Genomic DNA, 23660 nt, shown 5'->3' with positions numbered 1-23660 from the left:
TCATGAGTTTTGTCCTGAAGGTAGAACTGAGTAATTTCCCTTTAGATAGGCCAGCTGCAAAGTTAAAATTGGCTATATTGTAAAAATTCATGACAATAAGGTTAGGGTTAAGCATTAAGGTTAGCAGTGTGGTTAAGGTTAGGGTTATGTTTAAAATTAGATGTTATGACTTTGTGGCTGTGCTAGCTAGTGACTACTCTGCAGAGCTGCCTCCAGAACAAGATTCATGATGAAAAAGACTAACCTGCTAAGCAAGAGCTGTTTATGTTTGATGCACATTGTCTGTTATTAGTGTATTAATAACCTTTATCGAAAACATGACTGTTATCTCTGTTTAAACCCCTGTGGAAAAAACAGCTTCATACAGTAATACTCTGATCCTTCTGTCTGCATACTAAGCTTACAGACATGACCATGTGTGTACTGTATAATTAAGATGGAGAAGATTCCAGTGCTGTCTAAAAACATTCTCACCATCACTTCGCCACCCAGCTATATCTGACTCTTTCTCTGTCACATCTGCTGATACAGTAACAAAGCAGTATTTATGGCAGTAAGGAACCCTGGTGGATTGATGTGAAGAAGCCACACATTCTAAGACACCTTAGTGTCTGGTGTGACCATGCATTCTAGAATTCTAGAAGCATTGCTGCAAATCTCCAGTGTTCTGGTGTGAAGTAGTGAACACAGTGCGAGGCCGTTACAGCTGAATAATGTGCCTAAGACTAGGCAGCAGCAGGACTGTACACTCTTAGAAAAAAAGGTGCTATCTAGAATCTAAAAGGGTTCTTTGGCTGTACCCATAGGAGAACCCTTTTTGGTTCCAGGTAGAACCTTTTTGGGTTCCATGTAGAACCCTTTTCAAGGGAAAAGGTGTTCCTATGGGGTCAGCCAAAGAACCCCTTTGGAACCCTTTTTTTCAAAGTGTATATAATATTTTTTGCAGGTAGAATGCTCTCCTGCTATAGTTGACAATGCACTGTACTCTATGCAGCATTATTGCCATGGCAACATCTTGTTTCTGTATGAGTCAAATGCCTATTTGTAATGGGCCCATTGTATAACAGCGTTATGCCCTTAAAGTTAAGTCTGTAGTGTATTCTGAGAAGGCAGCTACCTACTCTTTGATATACGCAGCTGATTGTTGTGCATTAACTCTAGGTCTTTTAGTTATTATCCCATAAAGGTGTTTCAGATCATTTTATCATTACAGAACCATTTTAGAAGGTTACAAATCTGTGGTAGAGGGATGCAAATCTAAAGTAGAGGGATGCATCCTAATCCCAAATGACACCCTATTCCCTTTATAGTGCACTACTTTTGACCAGAGCCCATAGGGTTTTGGTCAAAAGTAGTGGACAATATAGAGAAAAGAGTGCACGTTTGGACACATCCAAGATCTCTGCTGTTGCTTTTTCCTGATCTTGCATAACTGTGTCTAAAAGAGGGCCAGAACCATGAATAATGCATGAGAATAGCACTGCGCTCTCATACTGAACTGAAGTACGTAGGCTTTGCTGTGAAAAGTTAGTTTTTAAACAGGTTCTTGTTCAGAAGGGCATTTTCATATGTTCTTAATTTTTACGACACCCCTGTTTAGGTTACAACCCCTAGACAACAAACACTAGTTCACCTTCATACCCACTAAATGCCCTCTAAAGTCCAGTGAGCATGTATAGTACACTGAGTATACCAAACATTAGGAACACCTTCCTAATATTGAGTTATACCCCCTTCTGCCCTCAGAACAGCCTCAATTCGTCGGTGCACGGATTCTAGAAGGTGTCGAAAGCGTTCCACAGGGATGCTGGCCCATGTTGACTCCAATGCTTCCCACATTTGTGTCAAGTTGGCTGGATGTCCTTTGGGTGGTGAACCATTCTTGATACACATGGGAAACTGTTGCAGTTCTTGACACAAATCGGTACACCTGGCACCTACTACCATGCCCTTTCAAAGGAACTTGCACCTTTTGTCTTGCCCATTCACCCTCTGAATGGCACACATACACAATCCATGTCTCAATTGTCTCAAGGTTTAAACATTAGCCTGTCGTCTCACCTTCATCTACACTGATTGAAGTGGATTTAACAAGTGACATCAATAAGGGATCATAGCTTTCACCTGGTCAGTCTATGTCAAGGAAGGAGCAGGTGTTCTTAATGTTTTGTCCACTCAGTGTCTAGCTAAGGATCTAGTGAGTGAGAGAACATATCATCAAGTATATAGCATTCATTCTAATTGAACACAATCGTAAACAAATAGGGATCTAGTAAATAAAGGCAAAAGAACATCAGTTGTTTTGTACATGTACTGTATAAAGCATGCCGATCACACTTACCACCCATCTTTTTCCTCAAAGTGGCTTACAAATAAGAAAATAGAAAGAATTTATATAGCAGATGATCAAAAGTAATCAACAAAATAATCTCTTACCATCAACACAGGCTATTATGCAAAGATAGTGTAATATTGTCATTTAAAGCTGAATTATATTATAACCACTACTGACCACTATAGGCCTAGTTATATTTTCATTAAGCAATTGTATTCAAGCTTCCAAACATGCCACTTGCCCCATAGACAAAGACATATAATGACCAGTAATCCCATAGACAAAGACATAGAATGACCAGTAACCCCATAGACAAAGACATATAATGACCAGTAATCCCATAGACAAAGTCATAGAATGACCAGTAACCCCATAGACATAGAATGATCGGTCCAATCATGATATTTCTATGACCGGCCCTTCAAAAGACATCTACTGCAGAACAGTTGTAAGCGACAGATGAGTCAGCAATAAGGTAAAAGCTTTTCAAAAGGTGAGTCAAATCAAAGCTATTTACATACAGCATACAGCTCTGAGGTAAATCAATCAAACAATCAATTAAATGTCTAAGTAAATTAATAATATTGTTTTTTAAAGCGTATTAAATTCAATTTATGATGACATGGCGTGGAATTATGCAACTGTTATGATGGTTCAAAACAGTTCAAAATGATCAGTCATGCTGGCTAATGATCCCTTTATCACTTTAGATGATTCAGCACAGTCCTTCAAATGTTCTCTCCAGCTCTCTTCAGATCAAACCCTACAGAGCAGAATAGCTTTGTGCCTTTTTACAAAGTACATCATTGTTCAAGCCCCCTCAAAGAAGAATAAATATAGTCATCTCTTAAATGACGTGAGATGCGTGCAGCTGTGACCAAACACTAGCTACGGTATACTGCATACCTTTGTCCACTGTAGAGGCAGGTATTCAAGAAAAAAAATCAGGAGTGCACAGTTACTTTTTAAAAGGTTTTCCAGATCATCAAATCACTAAACAAACACACAGAGAACAAACCACAAACATACAAAATGCATTTGATCTCTTGGAATTCTATTCTCACAGGTCCACATTGCTGATTCCTACCTAGCTCCTCCAGCTCTGAGGTCATGGATTTGGAGCGCATGGCCATGGACAGGGCAGCGGGAGGAGTCCTACGTGGAGGTGTGGCCACTGCAATGACACAACACACAAAAGAACATCAAGGATGTGATAGAATAGAGTCAGCTCTATCACAAACTATGTTCTACATTCTACATTTCTATCTGAGAGTTCTGTAATGTTACATCATCCTGTACAGGCCCCAAGTGTGAGATTTCTAATAGACAGAACAGGAGTTTGGTGACTCCTTAATTGAGGAGGATGGCCTCATGGTAATGGCTGGAGTGGAATGAGATCAATGTGGTTGATGCCATTCCATTCGCTCCGTTCCAGCCATTATTATACGCCGTCCTCCCCTCAGTAGCCTCCAGTGGTAGACAGGGATGTTAAAAAGCAGGCAAACTTTTTTTAAATGCCTGTGCTGCAGCAAAGCTGGATTGTTCATGTGACAACATCACAAGTCTCGCAGGGTGACGCCAAGCAAGTAGAGTGACACCATGCAAGCGCCAAGTTCAGTAGCAATCATCTAACAAAAACATCTAAAAATGTATTTCCCAAATATGCCCCTGACAGTGCAGTTACATTCACTTTGAATTGGACCTGTGCTGCAGTACAGGTTAACTTTTGAATGCCCCAACTGTAAAACCACCGTCTCAACTTCAAGGCTGAAAAGCACCAGTCATCAATGTTCTTCTAGCGGTCAGCTTCTAGCTTCCTGATACATTACAGTACAGTACAAGGATGGGCCACGACAGTTTAGAACCACCTGGATTCAAATACTATTTGAAATATTGAAAAAAACTTTCAGCGTTTGCTCTAGCCTGCCTGGAGTATGGGGTTTGACGTTTTAGGTCTATCTATTGGTCCATTAAGCCAGGCAAGCTAAATCGAGGACAGCTGAAGTATTTCAAATGATTTCAAATAGTATTTGAACCCAGCTCTGGTTTGAGGACCAGCTGGGACCCTCACTGTGGATTCACCCCAACCGATCAGACATTGAGCCCACTGGCCAGGTGGTGTAGGGCAGAGCAGCAAGGTGAGAAACAGAGAGGATAAGAGGCTTACCTTTCTTCCTGGCCGTGTCATCAGGGTCCAGATTCCTGCTAACCGTCACCACTTTGATGATGAGCCGGTTGCCCCCGTGTCGGATTGTATTGACCACCTGTTTGTGGCCCACCTTCACAACATTTTCCTGGTTCACCTGCAAAACAGAGGACAATACACCTGAGAGTCAGTACAACATGAACCTTCAGGACTCAATGACTGGACTCAATGTAACATCGCAACCCTAAAATACAGCTGTAACAGAACGTATTCCATCAGATGTTACATCTCTCAATAACAACTCACTATCAAGCTGATATGAACTTGGCAAAGTCAACATCACTTCAGGACTCAATGACTGGACAGAAATATAACATTACAACCCTAAAATATAGTTGTAACAAATCCTTATCCCCATGGAAACAACTCTCCATCATCAAGCTGATCTGAAATGCAGCATATCTTCATCACCCCATGACTTAACTTAAATGTAAAACCACAACCCTTAAAATAAAAATGCAACAACCTGGCAAAACTTGGCAAAGTATTGAGGTTTGACTGAGATTGACGGTGATTATATATCTTCAGTAGTTTTTTGGTATTTCCTGCTCAGAGTTCTCTTGTGGTGTTTCAACCAGGTTTTATGGACTGATTCCAGCACAGTATTTCCTGCTTGGAGGTCTCTGGTGGTATTTCAACCAGGTTTTATGGACTGATTCCAGCACAGTATTTCCTGCTTGGAGGTCTCTGGTGGTATTCCAACCATCCTGTATAACAGATGTACTGTACACTCTTAGAAAAAAGGGTGCTATTTATAACCTATATAACCTTTATAATACATAATCTATAACCTGCCTTGGAACCTTTTTTGTTCCAGGCAGAACCCTTTTGGGTTCCATCTACAACCCCATCCACAGAATGCTTCTGAAGCTTGTAATTTCCACTGAGAAATGTCATACCTAATTTTCCTTTACAAAACACTGATCAACCCCTACAAAAATATCCATTAATTATAATCCACATAATAATTCACATTTCTTGTTGCTCAAATGAAGCCCCTACATCTGTACACTGTGCTGCAATCTAATAAACTGTTTATGGACTGTTCTCATTCCTGTATTTCCTGGCCAGAGGTGGTCTCTGAGGTGTTCAACCAGCCTGTGCTGCTGTCTAATGGATCATTGTTTCCAGCCACTCAATCAGGTCCTCAATAAGGCCCAGGTAACTTTAGCCACCGCTAGCTAAAAATGAATGGAAGAAATATGGCATGTGATCCCCTGTGACCAAAATCACCTGAAATCTCCTCAAATCAACTCCATATTTGGTTTGATGTTACGTGAAAATGATTTGGCCTTTTAAATAAATTCCATAGATTTTAAACTAAATGTGGCTCTAGTTAGCTGAAGTTTGTAGGGGCTGTTTAAAGAAAACCGAACCATGGATTACAATTTATCCTGGCCCATGGACTACTTTCTGGGTGATGAACCATCTAACATCATGTTGTAAAATAGTGAACTACTCCTTTAAAAATACAGATTTTACTGACTGTCCCACTCTTGAATACAAACGTAAAAAACTGCTGCTCCTAGCCATGTTTTCACTCATCTTCTTCTAATAACACAGTACAGTATGATGTCATCCTGTTCTAATAACACAGTACAGTATGATATCATCCTGTTCTAATAACACAGTACAGTATGACATCATCCTGTTCTAATAACACAGTACAGTATGACATCATCCTCTTCTAATAACACAGTACAGTATGACATCATCAGTACAGTATGATATCATCCTCTTCTAATAACACAGTACAGTATGACATCATCCTGTTCTAATAACACAGTACAGTATGATATCATCCTGTTCTAATAACACAGTACAGTATGACATCATCCTCTTCTAATAACACAGTACAGTATGACATCATCAGTACAGTATGATATCATCCTGTTCTAATAACACAGTACAGTATGATATCATCCTGTTCTAATAACACAGTACAGTATGATATCATCCTGTTCTAATAACACAGTACAGTATGATATCATCCTGTTCTAATAACACAGTACAGTATGATATCATCCTGTTCTAATAACACAGTACAGTATGATATCATCCTGTTCTAATAACACAGTACAGTATGACATCATAATCTTCTAATAACACAGTACAGTATGACATCATCCTCTTCTAATAACATACAATAACATTACAGTAGATCTGTTCTGGGTGACACAGACAAAGACAGAATCAGCATATGCTCTGGGAGCTAGAGCCAACAATCACAGCCAACAGTCATAAACAACTCTATCATATCAAACAGTGTCTCCACTTTTACTCATCATAAAGGTCTTCATCATTATAGGGACAGTATTGTATTGATCCAAGCCTAAAGCCAGTGGAGTGTCTTCATCATTATAGGGACAGTATTGTATTGATCCAAGCCTAAAGCCAGTGGAGTGTCTTCATCATTATAGGGACAGTATTGTATTGAGCCAAGCCTAAAGCCAGTGGAGTGTCTTCATCATTATAGGGACAGTATTGTATTGATCCAAGCCTAAAGCCAGTGGAGTGTCTTCATCATTATAGGGACAGTATTGTATTGATCCAAGCCTAAAGCCAGTGGAGTGTCTTCATCATTATAGGGACAGTATTGTATTGATCCAAGCCTAAAGCCAGTGGAGTGTCTTCATCATTATAGGGACAGTATTGTATTGATCCAAGCCTAAAGCCAGTGGAGTGTCTTCATCATTATAGGGACAGTATTGTATTGATCCAAGCCTAAAGCCAGTGGAGTGTCTTCATCATTATAGGGACAGTATTGTATTGATCCAAGCCTAAAGCCAGTGGAGTGTCTTCATCATTATAGGGACAGTATTGTATTGATCCAAGCCTAAAGCCAGTGGAGTGTCTTCATCATTATAGGGACAGTATTGTATTGATCCAAGCCTAAAGCCAGTGGAGTGTCTTCATCATTATAGGGACAGTATTGTGTTGATCCAAGCCTAAAGCCAGTGGAGTGTCTTCATCATTATAGGGACAGTATTGTATTGAGCCAAGCCTAAAGCCAGTGGAGTGTCTTCATCATTATAGGGACAGTATTGTATTGAGCCAAGCCTAAAGCCAGTGGAATGTCTTCATCATACTACGCACAGTATTGTACTGAGCCAAGTACACTGCGTGCACAATTATTAGGCAAATTGTATTCCTCGGGATTAATTTTATTGTTGAACAAACACAATGCTCTCAGTCAATCCAAAATGTTATTGAACCTCAAACCTGAATGTTTAACAAAGGAAAAGTGAGTTTTGTCTTTCTCAGGGAAATATATAAGTGTGCACAATTATTAGGCAACTATTAGTGTGCAGAATTATAAGGCAACTAAATTACAAAAATAATTTCTCTCAACTCACTTGTTTATTCTCAATTTTTAGAGTAAGTGTAACAGATAAGTAACACAAAATGACAATTATATAACATTTTTGGCCTTTCAAAAATATTTTGTGACCAATATAGCCACCCTTATTTTCAATAACTGCCATGAGCCTTCCATCCATGGAGTCTGTCAGTTTCTTGATCTGTTCACGATCAATTTTCGCTGAAGCAGCAACCACATCCTCCCAAATGCTGTTCAAAAAGGTGTATTGTCTTCCATCACTGTAAATCTCACGTTTGAGAAGGGCCCACAAGTTCTCAATAGGATTTAAGTCAGGTGAGGAAGGGGGCCAGGTCATTATTCAGGCATCTTTGAGGCCCTTGCTGGCTAGCCAAGCAGTGGAGTACTTGGATGCATGTGATGGAGCATTGTCCTGCATAAAGATCATGGCCTTCTGGAATGCTGAGGACTTCTTCCTGTACTACTGTTTGACAAAAGAATCTTCCAGAAACTGGCAGTAGGTTTGGGAGTTGAGTTTCAGTCCATCTTCAACCCGAAAAGGTCCAACTACCTCATCCTCAATGATAGCAGCCCATTCCAGTACCCCTCCTTCACCTTGCTGGCACCTGACTCAAAGTGGTGCCCTGTGTCCATTACTGATCCAGCCACGGGCCCATCCATTTGGTCCATCAAGAGTCACTTTCATTTCACCTGTTCATAAAACCTTTGAAAAATCTGTCTTCAGGTATTTCTTTGCCCAATCTTGACGCTTCAACTTGTGAATCTTATTCAGTGGTGGTCTTGTTTCAGTCTTCTTGACCTTGGCCATGTCTCTGAGCACTTGACACCTTGTACTTCTGAACACTCCAGGTAGGTTGCAGTTCTGGAATACGGTGGCACTGGAGGATAATGGGTTCCTGGTAGTTTGACATTTAATTATTCTTTTGCAGTTAATTTGCGCCTTTTCTTCCCCATGCGTTTTTTGCCCCCCGTTGACTATTCGCAACAAAACGTTTGAATGTCCGGTGATCACACCTCAATAGTTTAGCTATTTAAAGAGTGTCGCATCCGTCTGAAAGGCATTTTACATTTTTGGCTTTTCAGTGTCAGTTAAATGTATTTTTTGGCCCATTTTACCTGAGGTAATGAGGCTGCCTAATAATTATGCACACCTTGATATAAGGTGTTATTCACCTTCGCCACACCCTCCCTCATTATACAAATACATATCACCTGAAAATGATTAAATCCAATAAGCATTCAAGTTTATATGGTTTTGAGTTCGAAAATGTGAATAGAAACAATGATAACATCAGAATACTCACTTGCCTAATAATTGTGCACGCAGTGTAAGTGTCATCATAACCCCCATCTGCCAGAGAAGTGTCCAAATGGCCAAAAGGCTGGTCACATATGGTGTTGATGATCGATGGTCAGTTAGGCCCTCTACACTGCCTGATCTCAACCCTCTACACACGTCCAGAGAAGAGGACTAAGCTAGTTAGACCCCAGGTCTATCAAACACAAACACTTCCACCTGGCCCCCTGTCCTCTTCAGATACAAATCCGAAGTACAGAAAACCTACTGTACTAATACACCAGAAAAATTTGACATTTGCCCTGAGAAGGATACTCGAAAGTAGTTTGAATCGTTGAAATCATTATTGAAAACATGAATAGTGGTTCTGCGAGCCTAATAAAATGCTGATGCTTGTATAATACCACTCCCAGAGAGTCCCAGGGTGACAGGGAAGATGTTGAAACTTTGGGGAAGGTGAGTCTCATCACCATCTCTGACCTCCATTAAAGTGTACAGTAAGAGAGACTACAACAGTAAGTCATGTATTTCAAAATGATGATGCCTCCATAACAGAAATAGTCCCAGACTGGCAGGAACCTCCCCCGGGGGAGGTGAAATACTCCTCGCACTCTATGACCGTCGCCACAGTCACAACCCCCTAAAGACACAACCCCCAAAGACTAAACCCCTTAGTGAAAGTCTCCTCACCCTCTGTGACCTACTATATCTAACTAAGTGCATAGATTACATGTATTTTTTCCCCTGCTCCTGTTCCGAGACAAGTGCATGATAATGGTCCATTCTAAATCAAAACTAATTTCACACATATATTATTTAGTATATGTAAAGACAAGATTAAATCAAATCAAATTTGATTACAATACAACCTTACATTGAAATGCTTACAAGCAAACAGAGAGCAGCAGCAGCCTAAAAATGGGGGTGGGGAGGTCAATGCAAATAGTCCGGGCAGCTATTTAATTAGCTGTTCAGGAGTCTTATGGCTTGGGGGTAGAAGCTGTTAACCTCTCTAGGGTAGGGGGCAGTATTTGCACGGCCGGATAAAAAATGTACCCGATTTAATCTGGTTCTTACTACTGCCCAGAAACTAGAATATGCATATAATTGTTTGATTTGGATAGAAAACACCCTAAAGTTTATAAAACTGTTTGAATGGTGTCTGTGAGTATAACAGAACTCATATGGCAGGCAAAAACCTGAGAAGATTCCTTACAGGAAGTGCCCTCTCCGACCATTTCTTGGCCTTCTACACTCTCTTTATTGAAAACTGAGGATCTCTGCTGTAACGTGACACTTCCTACAGCTCCCATAGGCTCTCAGAAGGCGGCAGAACGTTGAATGATGACTTTGCAGGCCATGGCTGAAAAACAGTAGCGCATTTGGTAAGTGGTCGATCAGAGAACAATGAGACTGGTGCGCGCGTGCACGAGAAGAGTCCATTTTAGATTTTTAGTCTTTGAACGAAAACAGGGTTTCCCGGTCGTAATATTACCGCTTTTTTACGAGAAAAATCACATAAAAATTGATTTTAAACAGCGTTTGACATGCTTCGAAGAACGGTAATGGAATATTTAGATTTTTTTTGTCACGATACGCGCCGGCGCGTCACCCTTCGTTACCCTTCGGATAGTGTCTTGAACGCACAAACAAAACAGAGGATATTTGAACATAACTATGGATTATTTTGAACCAAACCAACATTTGTTATTGAAGTAGAAGTCCTGGGAGTGCATTCTGACGAAGAACAGCAAAGGTAATCCAATTTTTCTTATAGTAAATCTGAGTTTGGTGAGTGCCAAACTTGGTGGGTGTCAAAATAGCTAGCCCGTGATGGCGAGCTATCTACTCAGAATATTGCAAAATGTGCTTTTGCCGAAAAGCTATTTTAAAATCGGACATAGCGATTGCATAAAGGAGTTCTGTATCTATAATTCTTAAAATAATTGTTATGTTTTTTGTGAACGTTTATCGTGAATAATTTAGTAAATTCACCGGAAGTTTGCGGTGGGTATGCTAGTTCTGAACGTCACATGCTAATGTAAAAAGCTGTTTTTTGATATAAATATGAACTTGATTGAACAAAACATGCATGTATTGTATAACATAATGTCCTAGGAGTGTCATCTGATGAAGATCATCAAAGGTTAGTGCTGCATTTAGCTGTGGTTTGGGTTTATGTGACATTATATGCTAGCTTGAAAAATGGGTGTCTGATTATTTCTGGCTGGGTACTCTGCTGACATAATCTAATGTTTTGCTTTCGTTGTAAAGCCTTTTTGAAATCGGACAGTGTGGTTAGATTAACAAGAGTCTTGTCTTTAAAATGGTGTAAAATAGTAATATGTTTGAGAAATTGAAGTAATAGCATTTCTAAGGTATTTGAATATCGCGCCACGGGATTCCACTGGCTGTTGAGTAGGTGGGACGATTTCGTCCCACATACCCTAGAGAGGTTAAAAAGCCTGTTGGACCTAGACTTGGGTGGCTGTCTCATTGTTGTCGGTGATCAGGCCTACCACTGTTGTGTCATCTGCAAACTTAATGATGGTGTTGGAGTTATGCCTGGCCATGCAGTCATTGGTGAACAGGGAGTACAGGAGGGGACGAAGCACGTACCCCTGAGGGGCCCCCGTGTTGAGGATCAGCGTGGCAGATGTGTTGCTACCTGTTGTGGTTCCACCTGTCACCAGAGGGCAGCAGAGACCATCCTATTAATCATTACGATTTCCCTGTTAAAAGAGGAGTGTTTTCTGGTTTCTTTTCAGAAGCTTGAATTGTTTACCTTGTGCGTTTGTTTCCTGAGTGAGTTTTCGACACTTAGTTTTTGTTGTTTTTTCCAGTGTACTGTGATCCTGGGGCTACTGTTTATCAGTAAAGTATTTATGTTTATCCTTAACCACTGATTCCTCGTCTGGTCTCTTCTCTGCACCTAGGTCCAAACTCACCACGTCACAGTTACCTACCCTTACCACCTGGGGGCGGCCCCCGTCAGGTAGTTCATGATCGAGTTGCAATAGGAGGTGTTTAGTCCCAGGCCCTTAGCTTAGTGAATAGTCTGATGGGTAACAATATTAGCCTATCACTTGTGAATGATGCCTAGCTTATGTGTAGGCAGGCAAGAAACAGCGCATGCCTTTTATTTGCGACTTTTTCAAATCATAGTCCCACACCTCATGTAGCCTAGCCCATAGGCCTATGTGTTGTGATAAGGTTCGGACATGTATCACAACTAAACTGGCCAAATAACTTCTTAAAATTAAGCACATGAATCCACTTTACAACTGGTGTAGAGCCTAACGTGCATACTGTACATAGGCAGCGTGTGAGTTTGGGGAAGATAATTTCCCCCATAAATATGCAACTTTATAATAAAGCGTTACATGCATAATCACATTTGTAGTCTTTTACACTAATTGATTGCATTTTGGAACACTCGTGCTTATAGCCTACTGTCGTGTGTGCATTGCTGCGCTTATTATGTGAAGAAATAGCCTAATATTTGATCAACATTTTAAGCTAAACGTTCTCATCTATTGCATCAGCCTCATTGCTTTTAAACATTTTTGTGATGCTAGTGGTTGTATTCATTTGGGATCTATCGCATCCCACAACTGTCCCAGACTATGTCTGGAATATTTATTTCTCGCACAGAAGTAAAGTTGACCAATAGAATAGCTGTCTTCGTGATTGACTCCACCCCCCTCTAGGTGTCGCCCATCTTCCCCATTACCCCCTGTGTATTTATACCTTTGTTCTCTGTTTGTCTGTTGCCAGTTTGTTTTGTTCGTAAAACCTACCAGCATTTGTTTCCCTGGTCCTGTCTCTTTTCCTGCTCTTTTCTAGTCCTTTCTGGTTTTGACCGTTCTGCCTGCCCTGACCCTGAGACTGCCAGCCGTTTTGTACCTTACCCCACCATTCTGGATTACTGACCCCTGCCTGCCCTGACCCTGAGACTGCCTGCCATTCTGGACCCGTTTCACCCTTTCTGGATTACTGACCCCTGCTTGCCTTGACCTGACGTTTGCCTGCCCTTGTGGTTGTGATAAACTCTTGTTACTTCTACACTGTCTGCATCTGGGTCTTACCTAAACGTGATATTATCATATTCAGCCCAAGGGCACAACGGCCACTGACCGGAAAAGGCATGGATTTTTTTAGGGGGCACTCGGAGGATGCTGCCGGGAAATTCGAGGCATTATCAAGTGCTTGTCAAATTGTAAATGAGAGACTGATGAAGTGTGTGCAGCCTGTGCAAGAAGCAAATCAGAGCTCATGCCTTTCATGCAACTTTTTTCAAATTATCATTAGAGTTGCACCATGCAGCCTTATAATGTATATATTTTTTTAACATATAGCCCAACGTTTGTATCACAACTAAAGTTGCAAAACAACTCTAAATTAAGCATATAGGAGAACCAGTTTATTTGCCAACCGTTCAACACAGAATAGCGCACTCCCTCAGAAATTGTTTGGAGAAAAGATCCTTTCTACTTTATTCAGCTATGTTCAATTGTATTCTTCATACTATAAACTCCCCAAACATATGGAAGAAGGTACTCTGTTCAGATTAGACTAAAATTGAGCTTTTTGGCCATCAAGGAAAACGTTATGTCTGACACAAACCCAACACCTCCCATCACCCCGAGAACACCATTATTCTGGCCATCATGCTGTGGGGATGTTTTTCATCGGCAGGGACTGATCAAAATTGAAGGAATGATGGATGGCGCTAAATACAGGGAAATTCTTCCAGAGATTTGAGAGGACAAGCAAGATGATGACCCTAAGCATACTGCTAAAGCAACACTCAAGTGTTTAAGGGGAAACATTTAAATGTCTTGGAATGGCCTAGTCAAAGCCCAGACCTCAATCCAATTGAGAATTTGTGGTATGACTTAAAGATTGCTGTACACCAGCGGAACCCATCCAACTTGAAGGAGCTGGAGCAGTTTTGCCTTGAAGAATGGGCAAAAATCCCAGTGGCTAGATGTGCCTAGTTTATAGAGACATACCCCAAAATACTTGCAGCTGTAATTGCTGCAAAAGGTGGCTCTACAAAGTATTGAACTTGGGGGGGTGAATAGTTATGCACGCTCAAGTTTTCAGTTTTTTTTGTCTTATTTCTTGTTTGTTTCACAATAAAAAATATTTTGCTTATTCAAAGTGGTAGGCATGTTGTGTAAATCAAATGATACAAACCCCCCCAAAAATCCATTTTAATTCCAGGTTGTAAGGCAACAAAATAGGAAAAATGCCAAGGGGGGTGAATACTTTCGCAAGCCACTGTGACGAGGGTTCAGGACTGAAGGGGGCGTGACGAGATCCATGTCAACCCCCCAAACAGGAAATCTCACCCTTGTCTTTTAATCTGGTTAATCTAGTTACATTTGGACTACAGCGAGTCTGAGACAGAGAGGGCACTACACCCACACACACCCGCTCACATGCACGCACCAACACACACACACGCAAAAAAAAACATGGGGGAGGGGAACCAGATGCTTAACTTAACAAAATAAAATTTCGCACAAAATCAGATCCCAAAATCGGCTTACTGTAATGCTTTATACTGAATGACCCTGCATGCACGGCTTACACACACACACCCACACACACACACAAACACACACACACACACACATTAATTAAGGGAAAAGTGTTGCTCTGTGGTCTACATCCCAATGCGTCATTAAAGCCTGATGAAATTAATGACTTTGTCCCTGATCAGCCAACATGGACTCTACAACACACAGAATGGATTAGAAGATGCTGAGCCCTCCATTTTACTCCTCTTATCTGTTCACTAAGGGTTGCTTTTGTCTTTGGCTGTGTCCCAAGAAAATATTGACAGCCTGGATAAATATGAGCAAAAATTACTGTTTAAAATAAATAATTCAAATACTGAGCTACACTACATGACCAAAAGTATGTGGACACCTGCTCGTCGAACATCTCAATCCAAAATCATGGGTATTAATATGGAGTTGGTCCCCCCTTTGCTGATAGATGTTGAAATATTGTTGCAGGGACTTGCTTCCATTCAGCCACAACAGCATTAGTGAGGTTAGCACTGATGTTGGGCGATTAGGCCTGACTCGCAGTTGGCGTTCCAATTCATCCCAAAGGTGTTCAATGGGGTTGAGGTCAGGGCTCTGTGCAGGCCAGTCAAGTTATTCCACACCAAAATCGTCAACCATTTCTGTATGGACCTCGCTTTGTGCACGGGGCATTGTCATGCTGAAACAGGAAAAGGGCCTTCCCCAAACTGCTGTCACAAAGTTGGAAGAACAGAATAGTCTGCATGCTGTAACGTGAAGATTTCCCTTCACTGGAACTAAGGGACCTAGCCCGAACCATGAAAAACAGCCCCAGTCCATTATTCCTCCTCCTCCAAACTTTACAGTTGGCACTGTTCATTCGGGCAGATAGCATTCTCCTGGCATCCGCCAAACCCCGATTCGTCCATCTGACTGCCAGATGGTGAAGTGTCATTCATAACTTCAGAGAACGTGTTCCCACTTCTCCAGAGTCCAATGGTGGCGAGCTTTACACCACTCCAGCCGACGCTTGGCATTGTGCATGGTGAACCTAGGCTTGTGTGCGTCTGCTCGGCCATGGAAACCCATTTCATGAAGCTCCCGACAAACAGTTATTGTGCTGACATTGCTTCCAGAGGCAGTTTGGAATTCAATTGTGAGTGTTGCAACCGAGGACAGACAATTTTTGGATGATTTTCAGCGGTCCCGTTCTGTGAGCTTGTGTGGCCTACCACTTTCCAGCTGAGCCGTTGTTGCTCATAGATGTTTTCATTTCACAATACCAGCACTTACAGTTGACCGGGGAAGCTCTAGCAGGGAAGAAATTTGATTATCTGACTTGTTGGAAAGGTGGCATCCTATGACGGAAGGTCACTGAGCTCTTCAGTAAGGCTATTCTACTGCAAACGTTTGTCTATGGAGATTGCATGGCTGTGTGCTCGATTTTATACACCTGTCAGCAATGGGTGTGGCTGAAATTGCAGTGGACATTGTATGCTCATACAATTGCTTAGAGAAAGAGATTTTGTTTAACAAGTGATATATAATTTTTTCTTGGTAGGTGGGGTAAAGGTTGTTGGCACCCATGTTTTCAATGCCTTTCAATACCTCACCTTGTGAGGATAACCACACTGAGCGTTTTCTAAAATGTTTGATGAGTTGGAGGACACATTGGGAGGGACCTTAGACCATTCCTCCATACAGAATCCTTCCAGATCCTTGATATGCTTTGTCTGCGCTTATGGACTGCCCTCTTCAATTCAAACCACAGGTTTTCAATGGGTTTTAAATCCGGAGACTGAGATGGCCATTTCAAAATGTTGATATTATTAACTATTTCCCTTCGGATTTTTATATGTGCTTGGGGTTATTGTCTTGCTGGAAAATCCACTTGGGGGCAAGTTTCAGCCTCCTGGAAGAGGCAACCAGGTTTTTGGCTAAAATATCCCGGTACTGGGTCATGATGCCGTTGACCATAACAAGGACCAGTGGAAGCAAAATAGCCCCATAACATCAAAAATGCAAAAATGCCTTGCAAAAGTATTCACCCCCTTGTCGTTTTTTTCCTATTGTGTTGCATTACAACCTGTAATTTAAATGGATTTTTATTTGGATTTCATGTAATGGACATGCACAAAATAGTCCAAATTGGTGAAGTGAAATGAAAAAAATAACTTGTTAAAAAAAATGTAAAAAATGTAAAACGAAAAATCGGGGGGCATATGATAACAAAATATGAATATTATCTCAGTCTCATGGCAAAATGTGTAGAATAGTAGGAAATTAGCTTTAAAACTGTAAAATCTTCTCAGCCTCATGGAAAAATGTGAACAAAGGCATGAGATGAGCTATAAAACAGCACTATTTTTTCCCCTGCCCCATGGCAAAAAGACAATCAATGTTATATAATGACTGTATGTGTCTGTGTATGTGTGTGTCAAATAAATTAAAATGTTATTGGTCACATACACGTGATTAGCAGATGTTATTGCGGGTGTAGCGAAATGCTTGTGCTTCTCGTTCCGACAGTGCAGTAATATCTAACGAGTAGTATCTAACAATTCCCCAACAACTACCTAATACACACAAATCTAAGTAAAGGAATGGAATTAAGAATATATAAATATATGGATGACCAATGTCAGAGCGGCATAGACTGAGATACAATAGATGGTATAGAATACAGTACACACATATATATTAGTGTGTGTGTGCAGATGTGTGTGTGTGTGTGTGTACAGTGCATTCGGAAAGTATTCAGACCCCTTGACTTTTTCCACATTTTGATATGCTACAGCCTTATTCTAAAATTGATTAAATTAAATGTTTTCCTCATCAATCTACACATAATACCCCATAATGAAAAATTTACCAAAAAAATAATAAGAAATACCTTATTTACAAAGTATTCAGACCCTTGACTATGAGATTCGAAATTGAGCTCAGGTACATCCTGTTTCCATTGATCATCCTTGAGATGTTTCTACAAGTTGATTGGAGTCCACCTGTGGTAAATTCTATTGATTGGACATGATTTGGAAAGGCACACACCTGTCTATATAACGTCCCACAGTTAACAGTGCATGTCAGAGCAAAAACCAAGCCATGAGGTTGAAGGAATTATCCATAGAGCTCTGAGACAGAATTGTGTCGAGGCACAGATCTGGGGAAGAGTAACAAAAAATGTCTGCAGCATTGAAAGTCCCCAAGAACACAATGGCCTCCATCATTCTTAAATGGAAGAAGTTTGGAACCACAAAGACTCTTCCTAGAGCTGGCAGCCCGGCCAAACTGAGCAATCGGGGGAGAAGGGTCTTGGTCAGTGAGGTGACCAAGAACCCGATGGTCATTCTGGATCTCCAGAATGACCACAGAGTTCCTCTGTGGAGATGGGAGAACCTTCCAGAAGGACAACCATCGCTGCAGCATTCCACCAATCAGGCCTTTATTGTAGAGTGGCTAGACAGAAGCCACTCCTCAGTAAAAGGCACATGACAGCCCACTTGGAGTTTGGCAAAAGGCATCTAAAGGACTCTCAGACCATGAGAAACAAGATTCTCTGGTCTGATGAAATCAAGATTGAACTCTTTGTCCTGAATGCCAAGCATCATGTCTGGAGGAAACCTGGCACCATTCCTATGGTGAAGCATGGCGATGGCAGCATCATGCTGTGGGGATGTTTTTCAGCAGCAGGGACTGGGAGACTAGTCAGGATCAAGGCACAGATGAACGGAGCAAAGTACAGAGAGATCCTTGATGAAAACCTGCTCCAGAGCGCTCAGAACCTCAGACTGGGGCGAAGGTTCACCTTCCAACAGGATAACGACCCTAAGCACACAGCCAAGACAACGCAGGAGTGGCTTCGGGACAAGTCTCTGAATGTCCTTGAGTGGCCCAGCCAGAGCCCGGACTTGAACCCGATCTATCATTTCTGGAGAGACCTGAAAATAGCTGTGCAGCGACGCTCCCCATCCAATCTGACAGAGTTTAAGAGGATCTGCAGAGAATAATGGGAAAAACTCCCCAAATGCAGGTGTGCCAATCTTGTAGCGTTATACCCAAGAAGACTTGAGGCTGTAATCGCTACCAAAGGTGCTTCAACAAAGTACTGAGTAATGGGTCAGGATACTTATGTAAATGTGATATTTCCGTTTTTAAAATAATTTGCAACAATTTCAAAAAATCTGTTTTTGCTTTACCATTGTGGGGTATTCTATGTAGATTTAATACATTTTTGAATAAGGTTGTAATGTAACAAAATGTGTAAAAACTCCAGGGGTCTAAAAACTATGCACTTCGTGTGTGTTGAAAGGATAGGGGGGGTGGGGGCAGTATTTTCTGCTCATGCATTCTCATTTCGATGCCAAATCCACCACTAGTGTGCATGGCCAAAGAGCTCTATTTTAATGTTATCCAACAAATGTAAATGCCTGGAGTTTGCAAAATGGCATCCTTCCCAATGTGTTCTCCAACTCATAAAACATTTTAGAAAAACATTCAGTGCCATTATCCTCACAAGGTGAGGTATTGAAAGGTATTTAAAGGTATAATTTTGACCCATACTTTAAAAAAAACAACATTTTTATTACTTGTTAAACAAAATCGCTTTGTCTGAGCAATTGTATTATTCAAATAATATAATTTCCCCCAAAAATGTGAGCGTACAATGTAGCTCAGTATTTTAATTATTTATTTTATACAGTAATTTTTGCTCATCTATATCAAGGATGTCAATCATTTCAGACCCAACTATAAAAAGTACTCCAGAGTGACGCAGCGGTCTAAGACACTGCATCTCAGTGCTAGAGGCGTCACTACAGACACCCTGGTTTGAATCCAGGCTGTATCACAACCGGCCGTGATTGGGAGTCTCATAGGGCAGCGCACAATTGGCCCAGGGTCGTCCGGGTTAGGGTTTGGCCGGGGTAGGCCGTCATTGTAAATAATCATTTGTTCTTAACTGACTTGCCTAGTTAAATAAAAGGTTAAAAAAAAGAAAGAATTGTGCACTACTTTTTGATCACAACCCGACTCTGGTCAAAAGAAGTGTACACTATAAAGAGAATAGGGTGCCATTTCAGATGCAGCCTCATTTTCACAGAGTCTTGTCTACTCTGCTCAGGGTCGCTGCTATGTCTCACAAACTCTCGTCTACTCTGCTCAGGGTTGCTGCTCTGTCTCACAGTCTTGTCTGCTCGCTGCTCTGTCTCAGAGGTTCTGACCCAATCCATCCAGTGAAAAAATGGAAAACACCAATGTTTCGCATCCTACATCATAATAGCCCAGTACATCTCAGTGATGTGAAATACAGACAGCAACGAATGCAGCGAGTGATTTACCAGGGAGGGAGGGAAGGAGGTTGTGTGCCTGTGTCTACAAGGCCCTTTCATAGTTCAGAAATAGGATTTTGTGTCACTTCTGGTTATATCCAGCAGAATTAACATGTGCAATTTACTAAAAGGGTGTGCACCCACTTGCATAGTGACACACACACACACGCACGCACGCACGCACGCACGCACACACACACACACACACACACACATTATATAACATTGAATGTCTATGTTCGGCGGCCCAAGCATTACATAACACTGCTCAGTGAACCAGGAGACCCTCGGGCACCTCTGACCAGTCCACAGAGATAAAGAGATGAGCCATTTAATAACACTAAAAAGAAAAAAAAAGATTCTGTCCCCAGACTCCCTAAAATGCCTAATTCTGTGAGAAAAACAAACCAATCAATACACAGACAATTAAAGGAAGGACAGAGACAGACAACCAGATTCAGCCTTTAACCAGTACTGTACAAGAGACAACAATAATGATTTATTGCTTCCTTGATTCATCCACTTCACTGGATGAAATGCACGAAAACTACACACACCAAAACAAGAAGCACATACTACACACACTCAAAGAGTCACATGACACACTCTAAAATATGTATTCAAGTCATGGGCAAAAAGTCTTCTGAGACACAGCTGTTGTCTTGTGACTGCGGAGTCACTCAGTACAATCAGCTACTGCTTCCTGGAGAGAATGGACGTGCTCCAAATGTTCCCTAAATAGTGCACTACTGTTGACCAGAACCGTATAAGCCCAGGTCAATTTTTTATTTTATTTAACCTTTATTTAACTAGGCAAGTCAGTTAAGAACAAATTCTTATTTACAATGACGGCCTAGGAACAGTGGGTTAACTGCCTTGTTCAGGGGCCAAACGACAGATTTTTACCTGGTCAGCTCAGGGATTTTACCTTGTCAGCTCGGTTACTGGCCCAACGCTCTAACCACTAGGCTACTTGTGCACTACTGTTGACCAGAACCCTATAAGCCCTGGTCAATAATAGTGCACTACGTAGGGAATGGGATGCCATTCGGCACCACCAAGTGTTTTCTTCCCTCTTGGACAGGGATGTTATCACGTAAGAGGGAAAAGGCCAGTGGCTGGCAATCAATGGAGTAAAGGCTGTCTCACTGTGGTTTCACTGAGCCACTTCAGAGAGGGAGGGTTAACAGAGGCCAATCACCCACAGTCCCATTGCAATTCCATGATCAAATGCAATCTCCTCGCTAGCTATTCTGCTCTTCAGTCTTCAGGGCAGGTGGAACTCTTTTGAGTAGTCTAATTACCAAGTACACAGAGGAGCTGCTGGATGAGATGACCCATCTATCGTTCTTCCCTTTTACAGCCTTTTCTGGGTGGCCTGAATTGGAACCGCTTCAGCACAAAGCCCATGTATTAAGAGTAGTGGTATCATACGTCAGGCATACGCAGATGAAACACTATTGAAGAGAGGGATCCCCACACACTGATGACATTCAAGAGAGAGATGAACCACAGGAGATACTATGTGATGTCATGGTTGAAGAGTAAGCATATGAAAAGTATATAAGAAAAATGTCAAGAAACACAATCAATGTATATATCAAAAAACATCTGATTTGATGTGTTACCGTATGTTATAAACCAATGGTATTCCAAAGAGCTGAAATGTAAACACTACAAGCCATTATATACTGTATCCCACGCTGTGGTGTAATCAGAGTACATTTGAGATGACCTTGAAGTGAATGCCACATTTAGCTAATCAGCTAATTTAGGAATAGCAATAGTATACAGGTTGTATTATACAGTTGGCAATATAATATATTAATAACACAATAAAGCCCATTTTCTGGCTTGGGACACACAGCTACATAGCTCACACCTCCGTCACCCCAGCCACTTGCTGACGTTTTAACACACGTTTATATTAGAGTAGGCAGACCGTCAGCGACAGACAAAGAGGGTGCTGCTGGGAAATCTCTTACAGCTGTCTTCCTCCCTTTCATCCATCCCAGCGAGCTTAGGGACACAATGTGAAGCTGGTTGCTAGGTGACCACTGTGCCGTATTACGACATGCGTGAGCCCTGGACATCCAGCAGCATGTGCGATGAACCAACAGGTCCCCACCATGGCTAATGAGATTGTATTTACAAGAATCCCCCATTAGCCAGTGAATGGGAAGTATAATGATTCTACTGTCTATTCATTGGGTAATAATGGGGATTCTTGTAAATACATTGTCCTTTTTTTCAGACTCAACATCCCATGTTGTCCCTTCAGGGAGAATAGGGCCATTGTAACACTGAACAAGGTCATCAGTTCAAAGCCTGGATTGAATTATTTACTACAATATCGACAAATAAACAATTAAGAGACAGTTAAGCCTGTTAGTACATTGCTACCGTACGTATCCACACAATTTACTTTCCTCCTATCCTCAAAGTAGGTTACACCACCAAGCAGAGTTCTTTATTTTAGTGACAGGTTGTGTTGTTATTAGGCCATGAGGTAGCTCCAAGGCATGCTCTGCAGTGTCTCTTGGCGGCTGTCCACACAGAACAACTCACTGTCTATGAGATAGTCACAGAGATGAGCAGAACAACTCACTGTCTATGAGATAGTCACAGAGATGAGCAGAACAACTCACTGTCCATGAGATAGTCACAGAGATGAGCAGAACAACTCACTGTCCATGAGATAGTCACAGAGATGAGCAGAACAACTCACTGTCCGTGAGATAGTCACAGAGATGAGCAGAACAACTCACTGTCCGTGAGATAGTCACAGCGATGAGCAGAACAACTCACTGTCCATGAGATAGTCACAGAGATGAGAAGAACAATTCACTGTCCGTGAGATAGTCACAGAGATGAGCAGAACAACTCACTGTCCGTGAGATAGTCACAGAGATGAGCAGAACAACTCACTGTCCGTGAGATAGTCACAGAGATGAGCAGAACAACACACTGTCCATTAGATAGTCACAGAGATGAGCAGAACAACACACTGTCCATGAGATAGTCACAGAGATGAGCAGAACAACTCACTGTCCATGAGATAGTCACAGAGATGAGCAGAACAACTCACTGTCCGTGAGAAAGTCACAGAGATGAGCAGAACAACTCACTGTCTATGAGATAGTCACAGAGATGAGCAGAACAACTCACTTTCTATGAGATAGTCACAGAGATGAGCAGAACAACTCACTGTCCATGAGATAGTCACAGAGATGAGCAGAACAACTCACTGTCCGTGAGATAGTCACAGAGATGAGCAGAACAACTCACTGTCCATGAGATAGTCACAGAGATGAGCAGAACAACTCACTGTCCGTGAGATAGTCACAGAGATGAGCAGAACAACTCACTGTCCGTGAGATAGTCACAGAGATGAGCAGAACAACTCACTGTCCGTGAGACAGTCACAGAGATGAGCAGAACAACTCACTGTCCATGAGATAGTCACAGAGATGAGCAGAACAACTCACTGTCCGTGAGATAGTCACAGAGATGAGCAGAGCACTGCAGTAAGGACTGGCGAGGGGAGGCTTAGTCCAACATCAATACAAGCTCCACAGTACCAGGCAAAGAGAGAGAAGGGTGTTTGGAAAC

General features: G+C 41.6%; 1 protein-coding gene across 12 annotated transcripts in view; it reads right to left on the bottom strand.

Annotated features, from left to right (window-relative positions):
• The window catches only part of LOC115197597 (SH3 and multiple ankyrin repeat domains protein 2), a 174058-nt gene that overhangs the window by 15196 nt on the left and 135202 nt on the right, over positions 1–23660 (bottom strand). For 8 of the 12 annotated variants that reach the window (XR_003879034.1, XM_029759268.1, XM_029759264.1 and 5 more), the window contains 4 exons: positions 4503–4638; positions 3423–3509; positions 3242–3250; positions 2342–2365 (listed from right to left, as the gene is read on the bottom strand). Coding sequence is in view for 11 of the 12 variants with exons in the window: in XM_029759268.1 (XP_029615128.1) it covers positions 2342–2365; positions 3242–3250; positions 3423–3509; positions 4503–4638 (256 nt within the window). In the remaining variant the exon portion in view is untranslated. The remainder of the gene's footprint in view (positions 1–2341; positions 2366–3241; positions 3251–3422; positions 3510–4502; positions 4639–23660) is intronic. The other 4 variants (XM_029759263.1, XM_029759266.1, XM_029759270.1 and 1 more) reach the window with 2 other exon arrangements.

Source organism: Salmo trutta, chromosome 7 (genome assembly GCF_901001165.1).
Source record: "Salmo trutta chromosome 7, fSalTru1.1, whole genome shotgun sequence".
NCBI classification, from domain to species: domain Eukaryota; kingdom Metazoa; phylum Chordata; class Actinopteri; order Salmoniformes; family Salmonidae; genus Salmo; species Salmo trutta.
Note: the sequence above shows the minus strand (reverse complement) of the source record. Positions and strands in the feature narration are given on the sequence as shown.